At 41.9% G+C, this 19,783-nt stretch overlaps 1 protein-coding gene across 1 annotated transcript in view; it reads right to left on the bottom strand.

Moving 5' to 3' along the window:
- Positions 1 to 19,783, bottom strand: part of grin3ba (glutamate receptor, ionotropic, N-methyl-D-aspartate 3Ba) — a 200,537-nt gene that overhangs the window by 21,471 nt on the left and 159,283 nt on the right. Inside the window, exon 16 of the mRNA XM_061893810.1 lies at positions 2,818 to 2,969. Coding sequence (XP_061749794.1) covers positions 2,818 to 2,969 — 152 coding nt within the window. The remainder of the gene's footprint in view (positions 1 to 2,817; positions 2,970 to 19,783) is intronic.

Genomic DNA, 19,783 nt, shown 5'->3' on the forward strand with positions numbered 1-19,783 from the left:
TCAGCACACTTTAACACACACACACTTCTGCTGGCTGATGGTCTGGTCCCGTCTTTGTACGAAGCACACTTAAACATACACACACTTCTACTGGCTGATGGTCTGGTCCTGTCTTTGTACGAAGCACACTTAAACATACACACACTTCTACTGGCTGATGGTCTGGTCCCGTCTTTGTACGAAGCACACTTAAACATACACACACTTCTACTGGCTGATGGTCTGGTCCCGTCTTTGTACGAAGCACACTTAAACATAAACACACTTCTGCTGGCTGATGGTCTGGTCCCTTCTTTGTACGAAGCACACTTTAACATAAACACACTTCTGCTGGCTGATGGTCTGGTCCCTTCTTTGTACGAAGCACACTTAAACATACACACACTTCTGCTGGCTGATGGTCTGGTCCCGTCTTTGTACGAAGCACACTTAAACATAAACATACTTCTGCTGGCTGATGGTCTGGTCCCGTCTTTGTACGAAGCACACTTAAACATAAACACACTTCTGCTGGCTGATGGTCTGGTCCCGTCTTTGTACGCAGCACCCTTTAACACACACACACTTCTGCTGGCTGATGGTCTGGTCCCGTCTTTGTACGCAGCACACTTTAACACACACACACTTCTGCTGGCTGGTGGTCTGGTCCCGTCTTTGTACGAAGCACACTTAAACATAAACACACGTCTGCTGGCTGATGGTCTGGTCCCGTCTTTGTACGCAGCACACTTTAACACACACACTTCTGCTGGCTGGTAGTCTGGTCCCGTCTTTGTACGCAGCACACTTAAACATAAACACACTTCTGCTGCCAGGTGGTCTGGTCCCGTCTTTGTACGAAGCACACTTTAAGACACACACACACTTCTGCTGGCTGGTGGTCTGGTCCCGTCTTTGTACGAAGCACACTTAAACATAAACACACTTCTGCTGGCTGATGGTCTGGTCCCGTCTTTGTACGAAGCACACTTAAACATACACACACTTCTACTGGCTGATGGTCTGGTCCTGTCTTTGTACGAAGCACACTTAAACATAAACACACTTCTGCTGGCTGATGGTCTGGTCCCGTCTTTGTACGAAGTACACTTAAACATAAACACACGTCTGCTGGCTGATGGTCTGGTCCCGTCTTTGTACGAAGCACACTTTAACACACACACACTTCTGCTGGCAGGTAGTCTGGTCCCATCTTTGCACGAAGCACACTTTAACACACACACACTTCTGCTGGCTGGTGGTCTGGTCCCGTCTTTGTACGAAGCACACTTAAACACACACACACTTCTGCTGGCAGGTGGTCTGGTCCCGTCTTTGTACGAAGCACACTTAAACATAAACACACGTCTGCTGGCTGATGGTCTGGTCCCGTCTTTGTACGCAGCACACTTTAACACACACACACACTTCTGCTGGCTGATGGTCTGGTCCCGTCTTTGTACGAAGCACACTTAAACATAAACATACTTCTGCTGGCAGGTAGTCTGGTCCCGTCTTTGTACGAAGCACACTTTAACACACACACACACTTCTGCTGGCAGGTAGTCTGGTCCCATCTTTGTACGAAGCACACTTTAACACACACACACTTCTGCTGGCAGGTGGTCTGGTCCCGTCTTTGTACGAAGCACACTTTAACACACACACACTTCTGCTGGCTGGTGGTCTGGTCCCGTCTTTGTACGAAGCACACTTTAACACACACACACTTCTGCTGGCTGATGGTCTGGTCCCGTCTTTGTACGAAGCACACTTTAACACACACATACTTTTGCTGGCAGGTGGTCTGGTCCCGTCTTTGTACGAAGCACACTTAAACATACACACACTTCTGCTGGCAGGTGGTCTGGTCCCGTCTTTGTTCGAAGCACACTTAAACATAAACACACGTCTGCTGGCTGATGGTCTGGTCCCGTCTTTGTACGCAGCACACTTTAACACACACACACACTTCTGCTGGCTGATGGTCTGGTCCCGTCTTTGTACGAAGCACACTTTAACACACACACACTTCTGCTGGCAGGTGGTCTGGTCCCGTCTTTGTACGAAGCACACTTAAACATACACACACTTCTGCTGGCAGGTGGTCTGGTCCCGTCTTTGTACGAAGCACACTTAAACATAAACACACGTCTGCTGGCTGATGGTCTGGTCCCGTCTTTGTACGCAGCACACTTTAACACACACACACACTTCTGCTGGCTGATGGTCTGGTCCCGTCTTTGTACGAAGCACACTTTAACACACACACACTTCTGCTGGCTGATGGTCTGGTCCCGTCTTTGTACGAAGCACACTTTAACACACACACACTTCTGCTGGCAGGTGGTCTGGTCCCGTCTTTGTACGAAGCACACTTAAACATACACACACTTCTGCTGGCAGGTGGTCTGGTCCCGTCTTTGTACGAAGCACACTTAAACATACACACACTTCTGCTGGCAGGTGGTCTGGTCCCGTCTTTGTACGAAGCACACTTAAACATAAACACACGTCTGCTGGCTGATGGTCTGGTCCCGTCTTTGTACGCAGCACACTTTAACACACACACACACTTCTGCTGGCTGATGGTCTGGTCCCGTCTTTGTACGAAGCACACTTTAACACACACACACTTCTGCTGGCAGGTGGTCTGGTCCCGTCTTTGTACGAAGCACATTTAAACATACACACACTTCTGCTGCCAGGTGGTCTGGTCCCGTCTTTGTACGCAGCACACTTTAACACACACACACTTCTGCTTGCTGGTCCCGTCTTTGTACGAAGCACACTTTAACACACACACACACTTCTCCCTCTCTCTCCCAGGACGCTCACCTCGGTCACGGCGAAGACGCGCTTCCCACAAGGCACCACCTTGTACCACTTGTCGTGCAGCATGTCCATGAAGCCGTCCGACTTGTAGCGGCTCACAAACTCCGACACGTTGCGGGTCAGAGGCGAGCCCTGCGGCAGGCCGATGCCGTATCCTGCAAGACAGACGCGCGGCACATCAATTTGTGTGCGGTACAACAGTTTTGAAACGTGACAGCCAGAAAGAAAATCATTCATACATATGCAGAAAATCGCACATAAACCAAGGAAGAATTGCAAAACTTTTTTTTTCAGATTTTGGACCAATATAAATATGTTATAGAGACACTCAAGCAAGCTGAAATCCTCTCACAATTGTTTATTTTCTTCAGATTTCGGACCAATATCGATGTCTTATAGAGACAGTATTACAAGATGATATCATCCCACAATAGTTTTTTTTCTTCAGATTTTGGACCAAAATCGATATTTTACAAGCATACCGATGCATGCTGATATCATCCTACAATTGTTTTTTTTAATTTTTATTTTGGACCATATCAATATTTTATAGGATGCCAATGCAAGCTGATATCATCCCATAATAGTTAATTTTTTTTTTTTTTTCGGATTTTGGACCAGTATCGATATTTTACAGGGACACCAATGCAAGCTGACATCATCCCACAATTATTTTAGTTTTTTTCTTTTCCCTGATTTTGGACCAGTATCAATATTTTATAAGGACAGTCATGCAAGCTGATATCATCCCACGACTATTTTTTCATTTCTTGGACCAATATCGCTATTTTATAAGGACACTCATGCAAGCTGGTATCATCCCACAATTGTTTTTTTTTTCAGATTTTGGACCAATATTGATATTTTACAAGCACACCGATACAAGCTGATATCTTACCCAAAATTGTTTTTTTCTGACTTTGGACCAATATCGATAGGACGCCAATGCAAGGTGAGATTATACCAAAATATTTTTTTTCTGATTTTTTACCAGTATCGACATTTTATAAGGACACCAATGCACCAATGCAAGCTGGACCAATACCAATATTTGATCGAGACACCCATACAAGCTGATATCATCCCACAATTTTTTTTTGTCCTTCTAATTTTGGACGAGTATCGATATTTTATAGGGACAACAATGCAAGATGATATCATCTCACTATGTATTTTTTCAGATTTTGGACCAAAATTGGTATTTTAAAGGGACGCCAATCCAAGCTGATATCCCACAATTGTTGTTGTTTTTTTTTTCTGATTTTGGACGACTATCGATAATAATATCCATAGTCGGACACCAACCCAAGCTGATATCATCCCACATTCATTTTTTTTCTGATTTTGGACCAAAGTCGAATTTTTACAAGCATACCGATACAAGCTGATCATCCCACAATAGTTTTTTTTTTTTTTCTTTCGGATTTTGGACCAGTATCCATATTTTACTTGTACACCAATGCAAGGTTGATATCATCCTACAATTATTTTTGTTTTTTTCTTTCCCCTGTTTTTTGGACCAGTATCAATATTTTCTAGGGACAGTCATGGAAGCTGATATCATCCCACAACTATTTTTTCATTTCTTGGACCAATATCGCTATTTTATAAGGACACCAATGCAAGCTGATATCATCCCACGATAGTTTTTTTTTTTTCTTCAGATTTTAGACCAAAATTGATATTTTACAAGCACACCGATACAAGCTGATATCTTACCCAAAATGGTTTTTTTCTGACTTTGGACCAATATCGATAGGACGCCAATGCAAGGTGATATTATACCAAAATAGTTTTTTTCTGATTTTTTACCAGTATCGACATTTTATAAGGACACCAATGCACCAATGCAAGCTGGACCAATACCAATATTTGATCGAGACACCCATGCAAGCTGAAATCATCCCACAATTTTTTTTTTCCTTCTAATTTTGGACGAGTATCGATATTTTATAGGGACAATAATGCAAGATGATATCATCTCACTATGTATTTTTTCAGATTTTGGACCAATATTGGTATTTTAAAGGGACGCCAATCCAAGCTGATATCCCACAATTGTTGTTGTTGTTTTTTTCTGATTTTGGACGACTATCGATAATAATATCCATAGTCGGACACCAATCCAAGCTGATATCATCCCACATTCATTTTTTTTCTGATTTTGGACCAAAGTCGAATTTTTACAAGCATACCGATGCAAGCTGATCATCCCACAATAGTTTTTTTTTTTTTTTCTTTCGGATTTTGGACCAGTATCCATATTTTACTTGTACACCAATGCAAGGTTGATATCATCCTACAATTATTTTTGTTTTTTTCTTTCCCCTGTTTTTTGGACCAGTATCAATATTTTCTAGGGACAGTCATGGAAGCTGATATCATCCCACAACTATTTTTTCATTTCTTGGACCAATATCGCTATTTTATAAGGACACCAATGCAAGCTGATATCATCCCACGATAGTTTTTTTTTTTTCTTCAGATTTTAGACCAAAATTGATATTTTACAAGCACACCGATACAAGCTGATATCTTACCCAAAATGGTTTTTTTCTGACTTTGGACCAATATCGATAGGACGCCAATGCAAGGTGATATTATACCAAAATAGTTTTTTTCTGATTTTTTACCAGTATCGACATTTTATAAGGACACCAATGCACCAATGCAAGCTGGACCAATACCAATATTTGATCGAGACACCCATGCAAGCTGAAATCATCCCACAATTTTTTTTTTCCTTCTAATTTTGGACGAGTATCGATATTTTATAGGGACAATAATGCAAGATGATATCATCTCACTATGTATTTTTTCAGATTTTGGACCAATATTGGTATTTTAAAGGGACGCCAATCCAAGCTGATATCCCACAATTGTTGTTGTTGTTTTTTTCTGATTTTGGACGACTATCGATAATAATATCCATAGTCGGACACCAATCCAAGCTGATATCATCCCACATTCATTTTTTTTCTGATTTTGGACCAAAGTCGAATTTTTACAAGCATACCGATGCAAGCTGATCATCCCACAATAGTTTTTTTTTTTTTTTCTTTCGGATTTTGGACCAGTATCCATATTTTACTTGTACACCAATGCAAGGTTGATATCATCCTACAATTATTTTTGTTTTTTTCTTTCCCCTGTTTTTTGGACCAGTATCAATATTTTCTAGGGACAGTCATGGAAGCTGATATCATCCCACAACTATTTTTTCATTTCTTGGACCAATATCGCTATTTTATAAGGACACCAATGCAAGCTGATATCATCCCACGATGGGTTTTTTTTTTTCAGATTTTAGACCAAAATTGATATTTTACAAGCACACCGATGCAAGCTGATATCTTACCCCAAATTTTTTTCTTCTGACTTTGGACCAATATCAATATTTTTTATGACGCCAATGCAAGGTGATATTATACCAAAATAGTTTTTTTCTGATTTTTTTACCAGTATCGACATTTTATACGGACACCAATGCACCAATGCAAGCTGGACCAATACCAATATTTGATCGAGACACCCATGCAAGCTGATATCATCCCACCATTTGATTTTTTTCTTCTAATTTTGGTTATAGGGACATTCATGCAAGCTGATTTTTTAGACCTATATCGACATTTTATAAGGACACTAATGCACTAATATCATCCCACAATTGTTCTTAAAAAAATGTTTCCCGGATTTTGGGCTAGTATCGATATTTAATAGGAACACACATGTAAGCTGATATCATCCCACTATTTTTTATTTCCATTTTTTGGACCAATATCAATACTTTATTTTGATACCAATGAAAGCTGATATCATCCCACAATTTTTTTTCGATTTTCGACCAGTATCGTTATTTTATAGGGACACTCATGCAAGCTGATACCATCCCAAAATTTTTTTTTTTTCCTTTCCCCTGATTTTGGACCACTATTGATATTTCATAGGGACACTCTTGCAAGCTGATATCATCCCACTATTTGTTATTTCCATTTTTTGGACCAATATCAATACTTTATTTTGATACCAATGAAAGCTGATATCATCCCACAATTATTATTTTTTTTTTTCGATTTTCGACCAGTATCGTTATTTTATAGGGACACTCATGCAAACTGATATCATCCCACAATTGTTTTTTTCCTTTCCCCTGATTTTGGACCAGTATCGATATTTCATAGGAACACACATGTAAGCTGATATCATCCCACTATTTTTTTCTCTCCATTTTTTGGACCAATGTCAATATTTTATTTTGACACCGATGCAAGCTGATATCATCCCACAATTGTTTTTTTCGGATTTTCGACCAGTATCGTTATTTTATAGGGACACTCATGCAAGCTGATACCATCCCACAATTGTTTTTTTTTCCTTTCCCCTGATTTTGGACCAGTATCGATATTTCATAGGGACACTCTTGCAAGCTGATATCATCCCACTATTTTTTATTTCCATTTTTTGGACCAATATCAATACTTTATTTTGATACCAATGAAAGCTGATATCATCCCACAATTATTTATTTATTTTTTTTCGATTTTCGACCAGTATCATTATTTTATAGGGACACTCATGCAAACTGATACCATCCCACAATTGTTTTTTTTCCTTTCCCCTGATTTTGGACCAGTATCAATATTTAATAGGAACACACATGTAAGCTGATATCATCCCACTATTTTTTTTCTCCATTTTTTGGACCAATGTCAATATTTTATTTTGATACCGATGCAAGCTGATATCATCCCACAATTGTTTTTTTCGGATTTTCGACCAGTATCGTTATTTTATAGGGACACTCATGCAAGCTGATACCATCCCACAATTGTTTTTTTTCCCTTTCCCCTGATTTTGGACCAGTATCGATATTTCATAGGGACACTCTTGCAAGCTGATATCATCCCACTATTTGTTATTTCCATTTTTTGGACCAATATCAATACTTTATTTTGATACCAATGAAAGCTGATATCATCCCACAATTATTATTATTTTTTTTCGATTTTCGACCAGTATCGTTATTTTATAGGGACACTCATGCAAACTGATACCATCCCACAATTGTTTTTTTTCCTTTCCCCTGATTTTGGACCAGTATCGATATTTAATAGGAACACACATGTAAGCTGATATCATCCCACTATTTTTTTTCTCCATTTTTTGGACCAATATCAATATTTTATTTTGATACCGATGCAAGCTGATATCATCCCACAATTGTTTTTTTCGGATTTTCGACCAGTATCGTTATTTTATAGGGACACTCATGCAAACTGATACCATCCCACAATTTTTTTTTTCCTTTCCCCTGATTTTGGACCAGTATCGATATTTCATAGGGACACTCTTGCAAGCTGATATCATCCCACAATTTTTTATTTCCATTTTTTGGACCAATATCAATACTTTATTTTGATACCAATGAAAGCTGATATCATCCCACAATTATTATTATTTTTTTTCGATTTTCGACCAGTATCGTTATTTTATAGGGACACTCATGCAAACTGATACCATCCCACAATTGTTTTTTTCCTTTCCCCTGATTTTGGACCAGTATCGATATTTCATAGGGACACTCTTGCAAGCTGATATCATCCCACAATTGTTTACTTTTTCCCGATTTCGGACCAACATTGATATATTACAAGGACGCCAATGCAAGCTGATATCATTAGGGTCCGCCAGGCCCATTGCAAAGGACTCCTATGGAGTCCTTTGCAATGGGCCAAGGACCCTATTGAAACTGCTGTTTTATTATTATTCCGCACCTACGCACTGTAATTTGACCCCCTTAACATGCTTCAAAACTCACCAAATTTGACACACACGTCGGTCTGGCATGCCTTCCCAACTTAATAAGCAACCAAACCCCAAAATTGAAAATTGCGCGCTAGCGCCCCCTAGGAAGAAAAAAAAAAACAGACTGCTTTTAACTTCCGTTAGGAAAGTCGTAGAGACATGAAACAAAAACCTCTATGTAGGACTGACTTAGACCTAGATTTCATAATTTTACTTTCTAGGTCAAAAATCAACAAAAATTTTGCAAAAACCCATTCAAAGCAAAATTTTCACAAAAATACTATTTTTGCCTCTTTGAGCTGTAATTTGACGCCCTTAAAATGCTTCAAAACTCACCAAACTTGGCACACACATCAGGACTGGCGAAAATCTCGATCTAATGAAAAAAACAAATCCCAATACTTAAAATTGCGCCCTAGCGTAATTTTTGAATAAAACACAGCAAAAACTGCTCCTAGGAAGAAAACACAAACACAATTGCTTGTAACTTCCAATAGGAATGCCGGAAAGTCATGAAACAAAAACTTCTATGTAGGTCTCACTTAGACCTACATTTTAATAATTGACAACCTGCAGAAAAAATCAACAGGAAGTTGGCAATTACCCCTTCAAAATAAAAGTTTCACCGTTTTTCAAACGTAAACTCCTCCGAGTGCGTTTGTCGTTTTGGCTTCAAACTCGCACAGGAAAGAGATTGAACCCTTTTGATTAAAACAATCCAACAAAGTTTTGATTACTGCTCCGGTTTTGATTTTATGACCCTTCAAAGAACCACTGCGCTGATGCTGCTGCGCTGCTGTTGTCTCAAGATGGCTGCTTAAAAGCAGGAAGCACTAACGTGCCCACACATTGCAGAGAAGGTAGGTACACTAGACAATAGTATTGGGACACTTAGGACTACCACTGGACAAAAGTATTGGGACACTTAGGAATACCACTGGACAAAAGTATTGGGACACTTAGGACTAACACTGGACAAAAGTATTGGGACACTTAGGACTACCACTGGACAATAGTATTGGGACACTTAGGACTAACACTGGACAAAAGTATTGGGACACTTAGGACTACCACTGGACAATAGTATTGGGACACTTAGGACTACCACTGGACAATAGTATTGGGACACTTAGGACTACCACTGGACAATAGTATTGGGACACTTAGGACTACCACTGGACAATAGTATTGGGACACTTAGGACTACCACTGGACAATAGTATTGGGACACTTAGGACTACCACTGGACAATAGTATTGGGACACTTAGGACTAACACTGGACAAAAGTATTGGGACACTTAGGACTACCACTGGACAATAGTATTGGGACACTTAGGACTACCACTGGACAATAGTATTGGGACACTTAGGACTAACACTGGACAAAAGTATTGGGACACTTAGGACTAACACTGGACAATAGTATTGGGACACTTAGGACTACCACTGGACAATAGTATTGGGACACTTAGGACTAACACTGGACAAAAGTATTGGGACACTTAGGACTAACACTGGACAATAGTATTGGGACACTTAGGACTAACACTGGACAAAAGTATTGGGACACTTAGGACTAACACTGGACAAAAGTATTGGGACACTTAAGACTACCACTGGACAATAGTATTGGGACACTTAGGACTACCACTGGACAATAGTATTGGGACACTTAGGACTACCACTGGACAATAGTATTGGGACACTTAGGACTAACACTGGACAAAAGTATTGGGACACTTAGGACTACCACTGGACAATAGTATTGGGACACTTAGGACTACCACTGGACAATAGTATTGGGACACTTAGGACTAACACTGGACAAAAGTATTGGGACACTTAGGACTACCACTGGACAATAGTATTGGGACACTTAGGACTACCACTGGACAAAAGTATTGGGACACTTAGGACTACCACTGGACAAAAGTATTGGGACACTTAGGACTACCACTGGACAATAGTATTGGGACACTTAGGACTACCACTGGACAATAGTATTGGGACACTTAGGACTAACACTGGACAAAAGTATTGGGACACTTAGGACTACCACTGGACAAAAGTATTGGGACACTTAGGACTACCACTGGACAATAGTATTGGGACACTTAGGACTACCACTGGACAATAGTATTGGGACACTTAGGACTACCACTGGACAAAAGTATTGGGACACTTAGGACTACCACTGGACAAAAGTATTGGGACACTTAGGACTACCACTGGACAATAGTATTGGGACACTTAGGACTACCACTGGACAAAAGTATTGGGACACTTAGGACTACCACTGGACAATAGTATTGGGACACTTAGGACTACCACTGGACAATAGTATTGGGACACTTAGGACTAACACTAGGCAAAAGTATTGGGACATTTATGACTATCACTGGGCAAAAGTTTTGGGACACGTACGACTTACACTAGGCAAAAGTATTGGGACACCTAGGACTAACATTAGACAATGACAATGTGAAATGGATTTGAATCTTTTTTGTCCTCAAAATTCTACACACAATACCTTATAATAATAGTAGCTACTATCCATCCATCTTCTAACTCTTATCCGAGTTTGGGTCACGGGGGCAGCAGCCAAAGGCGGACCCGACCAAGGCTGCTTGCAGCTTTAATTATTTTTGTTTCCACAAAGCCGCAACTTGACGTGTGGAAAAAAATAAAAATACATTTTGGGCTAAGTGAAGATCTACCAGTGGTCCTGCGTATCTTTGAAAGTGGTCATTTTGGAAGTATGCAGGTGAAGATGCTGAAAGTGAGGTCAGTGAGGCACACAGCAGTCAGTGGCTGGCAGCCGGCTGTGTTGGATCCAGAAGTCAGTGGGCCCTCAATTAGCCAAAGGGCAGACGCTCCCTCAAATAAGATCTATCGGCCCAGGAGGCTTCAGCTAGAATCCAAATCAAGCACTTTGTGGCCATTGAGGAGTGCATGCACACACACGCACACACACACACACACACACACACACACACGCTGGTCTTTCGTGGAAGCCCACTGGGTGCACACGATCCACAGTGAAAGATCCTCGGGTAATAAAAGTGGTTATTTATGAATGCCAACATGTGTTGCGCTCCACGAGCAGATGACCTTTCAGCCCTTAATGACGGGCAGGTAAACATCTGGCATGGATGTCAAACGACACAAATGATGACCTACTTTTTTTTCTTCCCCCTAAAGAGACAAATAGCAGATGGTAATTTCATTTTTGGCAGCAGTCAGCCTCTTAACGTCAACAGTGTGCACCTTCAAAATATTAGTCAACCTTAAAAAGATTGGAATGTTTTGACCTTTTTAAAACTTATATAAATACATTTTTTTAATGCATTCTATTGTGTAAAATATGGCATGCACGAGGTGGCTAACAATAAGGGCAAACTATTACGCCTCAAAAGTTCTTTAAAAAACACCAACAGTACTACTTTTCACTGGCTCACCTGCACTGGCTTCCTGTGCACTTAAGATGTGACTTTAAGGTTTTACTACTTACGTATAAAATACTACACGGTCTAGCTCCATCCAATCTTGCCGATTGTATTGTACCATATGTCCCGGCAAGAAATCTGCGTTCAAAAGACTCCGGCTTATTAGTGATTCCCAAAGCCCAAAAAAAGTCTGCGGGCTATAGAGCGTTTTCATTTCGGGCTCCAGTACTCTGGAATGCCCTCCCGGTAACAGTTCGAGATGCTACCTCAGTAGAAGCATTTAAGTCTCACCTTAAAACTCATTTGTATACTCTAGCCTTTAAATAGACTCCCTTTTTAGACCAGTTGATCTGCCGTTTCCTTTCTTTTTCTTCTATGTCCCACTCTCCCTTGTGGAGGGGGTCCGGTCCAATCCGGTGGCCATGTACTGCTCGCCTGTGTATCGGCTGGGGACATCTCTGCGCTGCTGATCCGCCTCCGCTTGGGATGGTTTCCTGCTGGCTCCGCTGTGAACGGGACTCTCGCTGCTGTGTTGGATCCGCTTTGGACTGGACTCTTGCGACTGTGTTGGATCCATTATGGATTGAACTTTCACAGTATCATGTTAGACCCGCTCGACATCCATTGCTTTCCTCCTCTCCAAGGTTCTCATAGTCATCATTGTCACCGACGTCCCACTGGGTGTGAGTTTTCCTTGCCCTTATGTGGGCCTACCGAGGATGTGGTAGTGGTTTGTGCAGCCCTTTGAGACACTAGTGATTTAGGGCTATATAAGTAAACATTGATTGATTGATTGATTGATACTTTTACGAACATCTAGATGGCTATTCCTTAATTTAATTTACATATAGTGTTCATTTTGTCGTGTACGTGTAGTGCTTACTTAGTTTGACCATTTTATTGGTTTTTATGTATGGGATGTTCCGATTTTTACTTACTTACTGTGTCAGAATATTTGTATACAAGTTATCACACAATTTGTTTTACCATGAGTTCAGGTTGCCCTGCGAGAAGACAAAAGCTGTCTTTGATCTTATCAAACAGAAGGCCTACCGCTTGTAAACCTCCACTGTGTGCGACTTGGAGGTGTGGGTTTCTTTGACCTATTGGACAGACACAGGAAGACCTTATCATGACCCGAGATCCACAAAGAAGGGAGGTGGCAAACCCGACACGGCTCCAAGCACCTTTTTGTTTGAACTGTTTATGACCGAGTGCGGCAGCTGTTTATGACCCCCCCTCCCCTTAGAAGCAGCTGCAGCAATGTAATCAGAAAATGTCCAAATAAATGCAGAGGCGTGGAGCTCCCTCCTCAGAGCGTGGGGCAACATGGTACACGTGCGCATGCGCTCCTCATGAGCTAAATTGAATCCTGTCTGTTTGATTCCTTGCTTCTTGTCTTATTTAATAGATAGTTTGGTGTTTGAACCTGACACTGTTTTTAATCTGTACAATACCTTAGGGCTGTAGTTGCTGTTTTAAAATGGCGCAGTAAAAATAAACAAACCTTGAATTCAACATAACCAAGTATTAGCGATATTGTTATTTTAAGCGCTAACACCGTGGAACTACTTTTAGCGGCAGACAAAAGAAGTTTCTGATCTTATCAAGCAAAAGGCCTACCGGGCCTACCGCTTGTAAACCTCCACTGTGTGCGGTGGGATGCGACGTGAAAGTGTCGGTTTCTTTGATCTATTGGACAGCCACAGGAGGACCTTACCATGACCCGAGATCTACAAAGCAGCGAGGGGGCTAACCCGACACGGCTCCAAGCACCTTTGTTGTTTGCACTGTTATAGGTATTATAAGGGCTAACACCGTGGAACTACTTTTAGCGGCAGACAATAGCTGTTTCTGATCTTATCAAGCAAAAGGCCTACCGCCTGTAAACCTCCACTGTGTGCGGTGGGATGCGACGTGGAGGTGTCGGTTTCTTTGATCTATTGGACAGCCACAGGAAGACCTTATCATGACCCGAGATCTACAAAGCAGCAAGGGGGCTAACCCGACACGGCTCCAAGCACCTTTTTTGTTTGAACTGTTATAGTTATTATAAGGGTTAACACCGAGGAACTACTTTTAGCGGCAGACAAAAGCAGTTTTTGATCTTATCAAGCAAAAGGCCTACCGCTTGTAAACCTCCACTGTGTGCGGTGGGATGCGACGTGGAGGTGTCGGTTTCTTTGATCTATTGGACAGCCAGAGGAAGACCTTATCATGACCCGAGATCTACAAAGCAGCAAGGGGGCTAACCCGACACGGCTCCAAGCACCTTTTTTGTTTGAACTGTTATAGTTATTATAAGGGCTAACACCGTGGAACTACTTTTAGCAGACAAAAGCAGTTTTTGATCTTTTCAAGCAAAACACCTACCGCTTGTAAACCTCCACTGTGTGCGGTGGGATGCGACGTGGAGATGTCGGTTTCTTTGATCTATTGGACAGCCACAGGAAGACCTTATCATGACCCGAGATCTACAAAGCAGAGAGGGGGCTAACCCGACACGGCTCCAAGCACCTTTTTTTGTTTGAACTGTTATAGTTATTATAAGGGCTAACACAGAGGAACTACTTTTACCGGCAGACAAAAGCAGTTTTTGATCTTATCAAGCAAAAGGCCTACCGCTTGTAAACCTCCACTGTGTGCGGTGAGATGCGACGTGGAGATGTCGGTTTCTTTGATCTATTGGACAGCCACAGGAAGACCTTATCATGACCTGAGATCTACAAAGCAGAGAGGGGGCTAACCCGACACGGCTCCAAGCACCTTTTTTTGTTTGAACTGTTATAGTTATTATAAGGGTTCACACAGTGGAACTACTTTTAGCGGCAGACAAAAGCAGTTTTTGATCTTATCAAGCAAAAGGCCTACCGCTTGTAAACCTCCACTGTGTGCGGTGGGATGCGACGTGGAGGTGTCGGTTTCTTTGATCTATTGGACAGCCACAGGAAGACCTTATCATGACCTGAGATCTACAAAGCAGAGAGGGGGCTAACCCGACACGGCTCAAAGCACCTTTTTTGTTTGAACTGTTATAGTTATTATAAGGGCTAACATCGAGGAACTACTTTTAGCGGCAGACAAAAGCAGTTTTTGATCTTATCAAGCAAAACGCCTTCCGCTTGTAAACCTCCACTGTGTGCGGTGGGATGCGACGTGGAGGTGTCGGTTTCTTTGATCTATTAGACAGCCACAGGAAGACCTTATCATGACCCGAGATCTACAAAGCAGAGAGGGGGCTAACCCAACACGGCTCCAAGCACCTTTTTTGTTTGAACTGTTATAGTTATTATAAGGGCTAACACCGAGGAACTACTTTTAGCGGCAGACAAAAGCAGTTTTTGATCTTATCAAGCAAAAGGCCTACCGCTTGTAAACCTCCACTGTGTGCGGTGGGATGCGACGTGGAGGTGTCGGTTTCTTTGATCTATTGGACAGCCACAGGAAGACCTTATCATGACCCGAGATCTACAAAGCAGCGAGGGGGCTAACCCGACACGGCTCCAAGCACCTTTTTTTGTTTGAACTGTTATAGTTATTATAAGGGTTCACACAGAGGAACTACTTTTAGCGGCAGACAAAAGCAGTTTTTGATTTTATCAAGCAAAAGGCTTACCGCTTGTAAACCTCCACTGTGTGCGGTGGGATGCGCCGTGGAGGTGTCGGTTTCTTTGATCTATTGGGCAGCCACAGGAAGACCTTACCATGACCCGAGATCTACAAAGCAGCGAGGGGGCTTACCTGACACGGCTCCAAGCACCTTTTTTTGTTTGAACTGTTATAGTTATTATAAGGGCTAACACCGTGGAACTACTTTTAGCAGACAAAAGCAGTTTTTGATCTTATCAAGCAAAATGCCTACCGCTTGTAAACCTCCACTATGTGCGGTGGGATGCGACGTGAAAGTGTCGGTTTCTTTGATCTATTGGACAGCCACAGGAAGACCTTATCATGACCCGAGATCTACAAAGCAGCGAGGGGGCTAACCCGACATGGCTCCAAGCACTTTTTTTGTTTTCACTGTTATAGTTATTATAAGGGTTAACATACTTTAAGCGGCGCCGTGATCACAGAGAGCTAACTGGCTTACGCTGCTATATTCAATCAATCAATCACATTTTATATATATAAAGCGCTTTTCATACATGAAAAAAATGCAACGCAAAGTTCAAAACAATACTCTGGTGACTCATAACCCCCGTTATGACATACCTACGTATTGACCCGGCGAGCTGCTGAATCGCCTCTGAGTTGGTGAAAGTTAATTTAGATTATAAATCATGCTTCTCATCCGGATCATAGAAGGATGCGGACATAAGTTTATGTCGACTTGTATCTAAAACACGGAATTTATGAGAAAGACACAAAAGACGCTCCGTGTGAACGGTGAGAGCAGACATTGTCAATCAAGTGACTGTTTTACTATGTTCGGAGTTTTGTTTATCTTGTTCAGTACTTTGCAAAGCTGATACTTGCTGTAAAACCTGTTGCTCATCCTTCAGGATCACAAATATAAGGTTCTGGATCATAATTCGTTTTTAAGTAGTCTTTTGTCGTCTCTCGTGAAGTCAGCCAGGATTAGCAGTGTGAACGTTGTGACACGACCGTGAAATTACTACGTAGTTGTATGTTTGAAATGAGCAAAATAGGTAAATATTACAGTACATGTTCTTATGAATGTTACTACTTTACATGTGTATTTACAGTGTGTGTAGTACAAATGTCGGGGATTTAACCCGGGGCCTCATCCTGTTCCATCCATCCATCCATTTTCTACCGCTTATTCCCTTTCGGGGTCGCGGGGGGCGCTGGCGCCTATCTCAGCTACAATCGGGCGGAAGGCAGGGTACACCCTGGACAAGTCGCCACCTCATCGCAGGGCCAACACAGATAGACAGACAACATTCACACTCACATTCACACACTAGGGCCAATTTAGTGTTGCCAATTAACCTATCCCCAGGTGCATGTCTTTGGAAGTGGGAGGAAGCCGGAGTACCCGGAGGGAACCCACGCATTCACGGGGAGAACATGCAAACTCCACACAGAAAGATCCCGAGCCTGGATTTGAACCCAGGACTGCAGGAACTTCGTATTGTGAGGACGCGCCTGTTCGTGACGACAATTTTATGTGGTAGACTGTATGGGGACGCCAATTTTATGTGGTCGAAAACTCCGAATCGTCAACAGGAACAATACAACAACAGTTTTAATTACTCACAATCAGATAGTACAAAGTTGGATTGAATCGATGTGAAAACAGACAGTGTCTCATGAGACAAAAGATGGTGCACCCTCATGAAAGGAATTAATAAGAGCGCACACCAGGTTTGGTCTTCCCTTCTTATTTATACACTCCGTGATGGCCTGATTATAGTTCAACTACTTATGTAACCGTCCAATGTTCAACTATCACCCCACAAACTTGGTCAGGGTGACTTGACTTCTTATGTCGTGTCCCGAACAAAGCATTTAGTTTGGAGGTAATCCTAGGACAGAAATGATCCACTAGATCAGGGGTAGGGAACCTAGGGCTCTAGAGCCAGATGTGGCTCTTTTGATGACTGCATCTGGCTCTCGGATAAATCTGAGCTGACATTGCTTAACACGATAAATTAATGAATGAATGAATCAATCAATCAATCAATGTTTATTTATATAGCCCCAAATCACAAATGTCTCAAAGGACTGCACAAATCATTACGACTACAACATCCTCGGAAGAACCCACAAAAGGGCAAGGAAAACTCACACCCAGTGGGCAGGGAGAATTCACATCCAGTGGGACGCCAGTGACAATGCTGACTATGAGAAACCTTGGAGAGGACCTCAGATGTGGGCAACCCCCACCCTCTAGGGGACCGAAAGCAATGGATGTCGAGCGGGTCTAACATGATACTGTGAAAGTTCAATCCATAGTGGCTCCAAGACAGCAGTGAGAGTCCCGTCCACAGGAAACCATCTCAAGCGGATCAGCAGCGTAGAGATGTCCCCAACCGATACAGGCGAGCGGTCCATCCTGGGTCTCGACTCTGGACAGCCAGTACTTCATCCATGGTCATCGGACCGGACCCCCTCCACAAGGGAGGGACATAGGAGAAAGAAAAGAAGCGGCAGATCAACTGGTCTAAAAAGGAGGTCTATTTAAAGGCTAGAGTATACAGATGAGTTTTAAGATGAGACTTAAATGCTTCTACTGAGGTAGCATCTCGAACTGTTACCGGGAGGGCATTCCAGAGTAATTCCACTTAATTAAAAATAACGTTCAAAATATAAAACATTCTAATGCATTTTTATGTTCAAGAAGTTGCGTTAATTATTGGTTAGTCTTGGGGGTTCTTCAGACCGCCAGGCACCGACATGAGAGCCTGTTACATCCATCCATTTTCTACCGCTTATTCCCTATAAGTCTCTTAGTTGCTTTCCAACAATTGTCTTTTTCTTTTTCGTTCTCGCTCTCTCCTGGCTGCTGCTTATAACAGAGCGACAGGTGATTAGAAAATAAGGCCCAGCTGGGCCATCTACGCACCTGTCGCTGATTTCGAGGTCGGCCCTAGCGACACCCCGCTTCGCTGCAGGCCCGCAGGCCACGCCCCCTCCACAGTTAGCTTCAGAATAACAATGTTAGTCCAAAGAATAAGAGACCTATTGTACTCTAGAATTGTTGGTCTTTCTTGAAAATGCACACGTTGAGTTGTGTTCAGTGTTGAAAAAAATATTATATGGCTCTTACATGAATGCATTTGAAAAATATTTGGCTTCTTGGCTCTCTCTGCCAAAAAGGTTCCCGCCCCCTGCTTTACATTGTGCACTACACCTGGATGGATGTTTTTCTACAGGAAGAATAGATGCAATTGCTGCAATGTTAGCCACCTCATACTAACTGTATATTATGACTTAGAATGCATAAAAAACATATTTGATCTTGTGTTATGTAAAGACTGTGAATAATAGGTAAAATTCCAAAAAAAACAGTGCAGTTCTTATTTAAGCCTCTTTATTTAATTGATAGTTTAAAAGTCTTTCAGCATCAACTATTTTAGAAGCTGATATGTCTTCCAAATGTTGCTGTCAATCATTGACCCACGTCAGGGCCTGCTGGCAATAAACACAACAACAATAACAACAATATTAATAATAAAACACAGCATTTGTTATTTAAAGCAGTTTGTGAGAGGCTGACATAAGAAGTGAGGATCTTTAATGGCTGAAGGATTCATTCTCATCTAGTTGGCTACATAAAGACAGACTTTTTGACAGATTTTAATACCTTTTTTTTGTTTTTTTTTCCGGGAGTCGGCTTTTTATTTATGAGATGTTTTTGAAGGTTTCTGCAATACAAATTGTGCGTATTAATATTACATAAACATAACACCTTCTGGGCTCCGTCTACTGGAGCTTTTGGAGCAAATAAATGTCACTTTTCTTCTTCCATCTGCATCCATGTTGGTCTGCTCGGTGTCTTTGTGCTTTGGCTTTGTGACTTCAGTCTCTGGGCACATCCATCCATCCATCCACCCATCCATCCATCCATCCATTAATCTGTCCATCCATCCATTCATTCATGCACCTATCTGTCCAACCATCAATACATCAGTCCCTCCATTTATTCATCCTTCCATCTGTCCCTGCATCCATCCAACATCTGTCCAGCTATGCATGCAACCATCCATCCGTCAATGCATCCATTCATCCAACTATCCATTCCATCCATCCA

This window comes from Nerophis ophidion, linkage group LG03 (assembly GCF_033978795.1).
Source record: "Nerophis ophidion isolate RoL-2023_Sa linkage group LG03, RoL_Noph_v1.0, whole genome shotgun sequence".
NCBI lineage: Eukaryota > Metazoa > Chordata > Actinopteri > Syngnathiformes > Syngnathidae > Nerophis > Nerophis ophidion.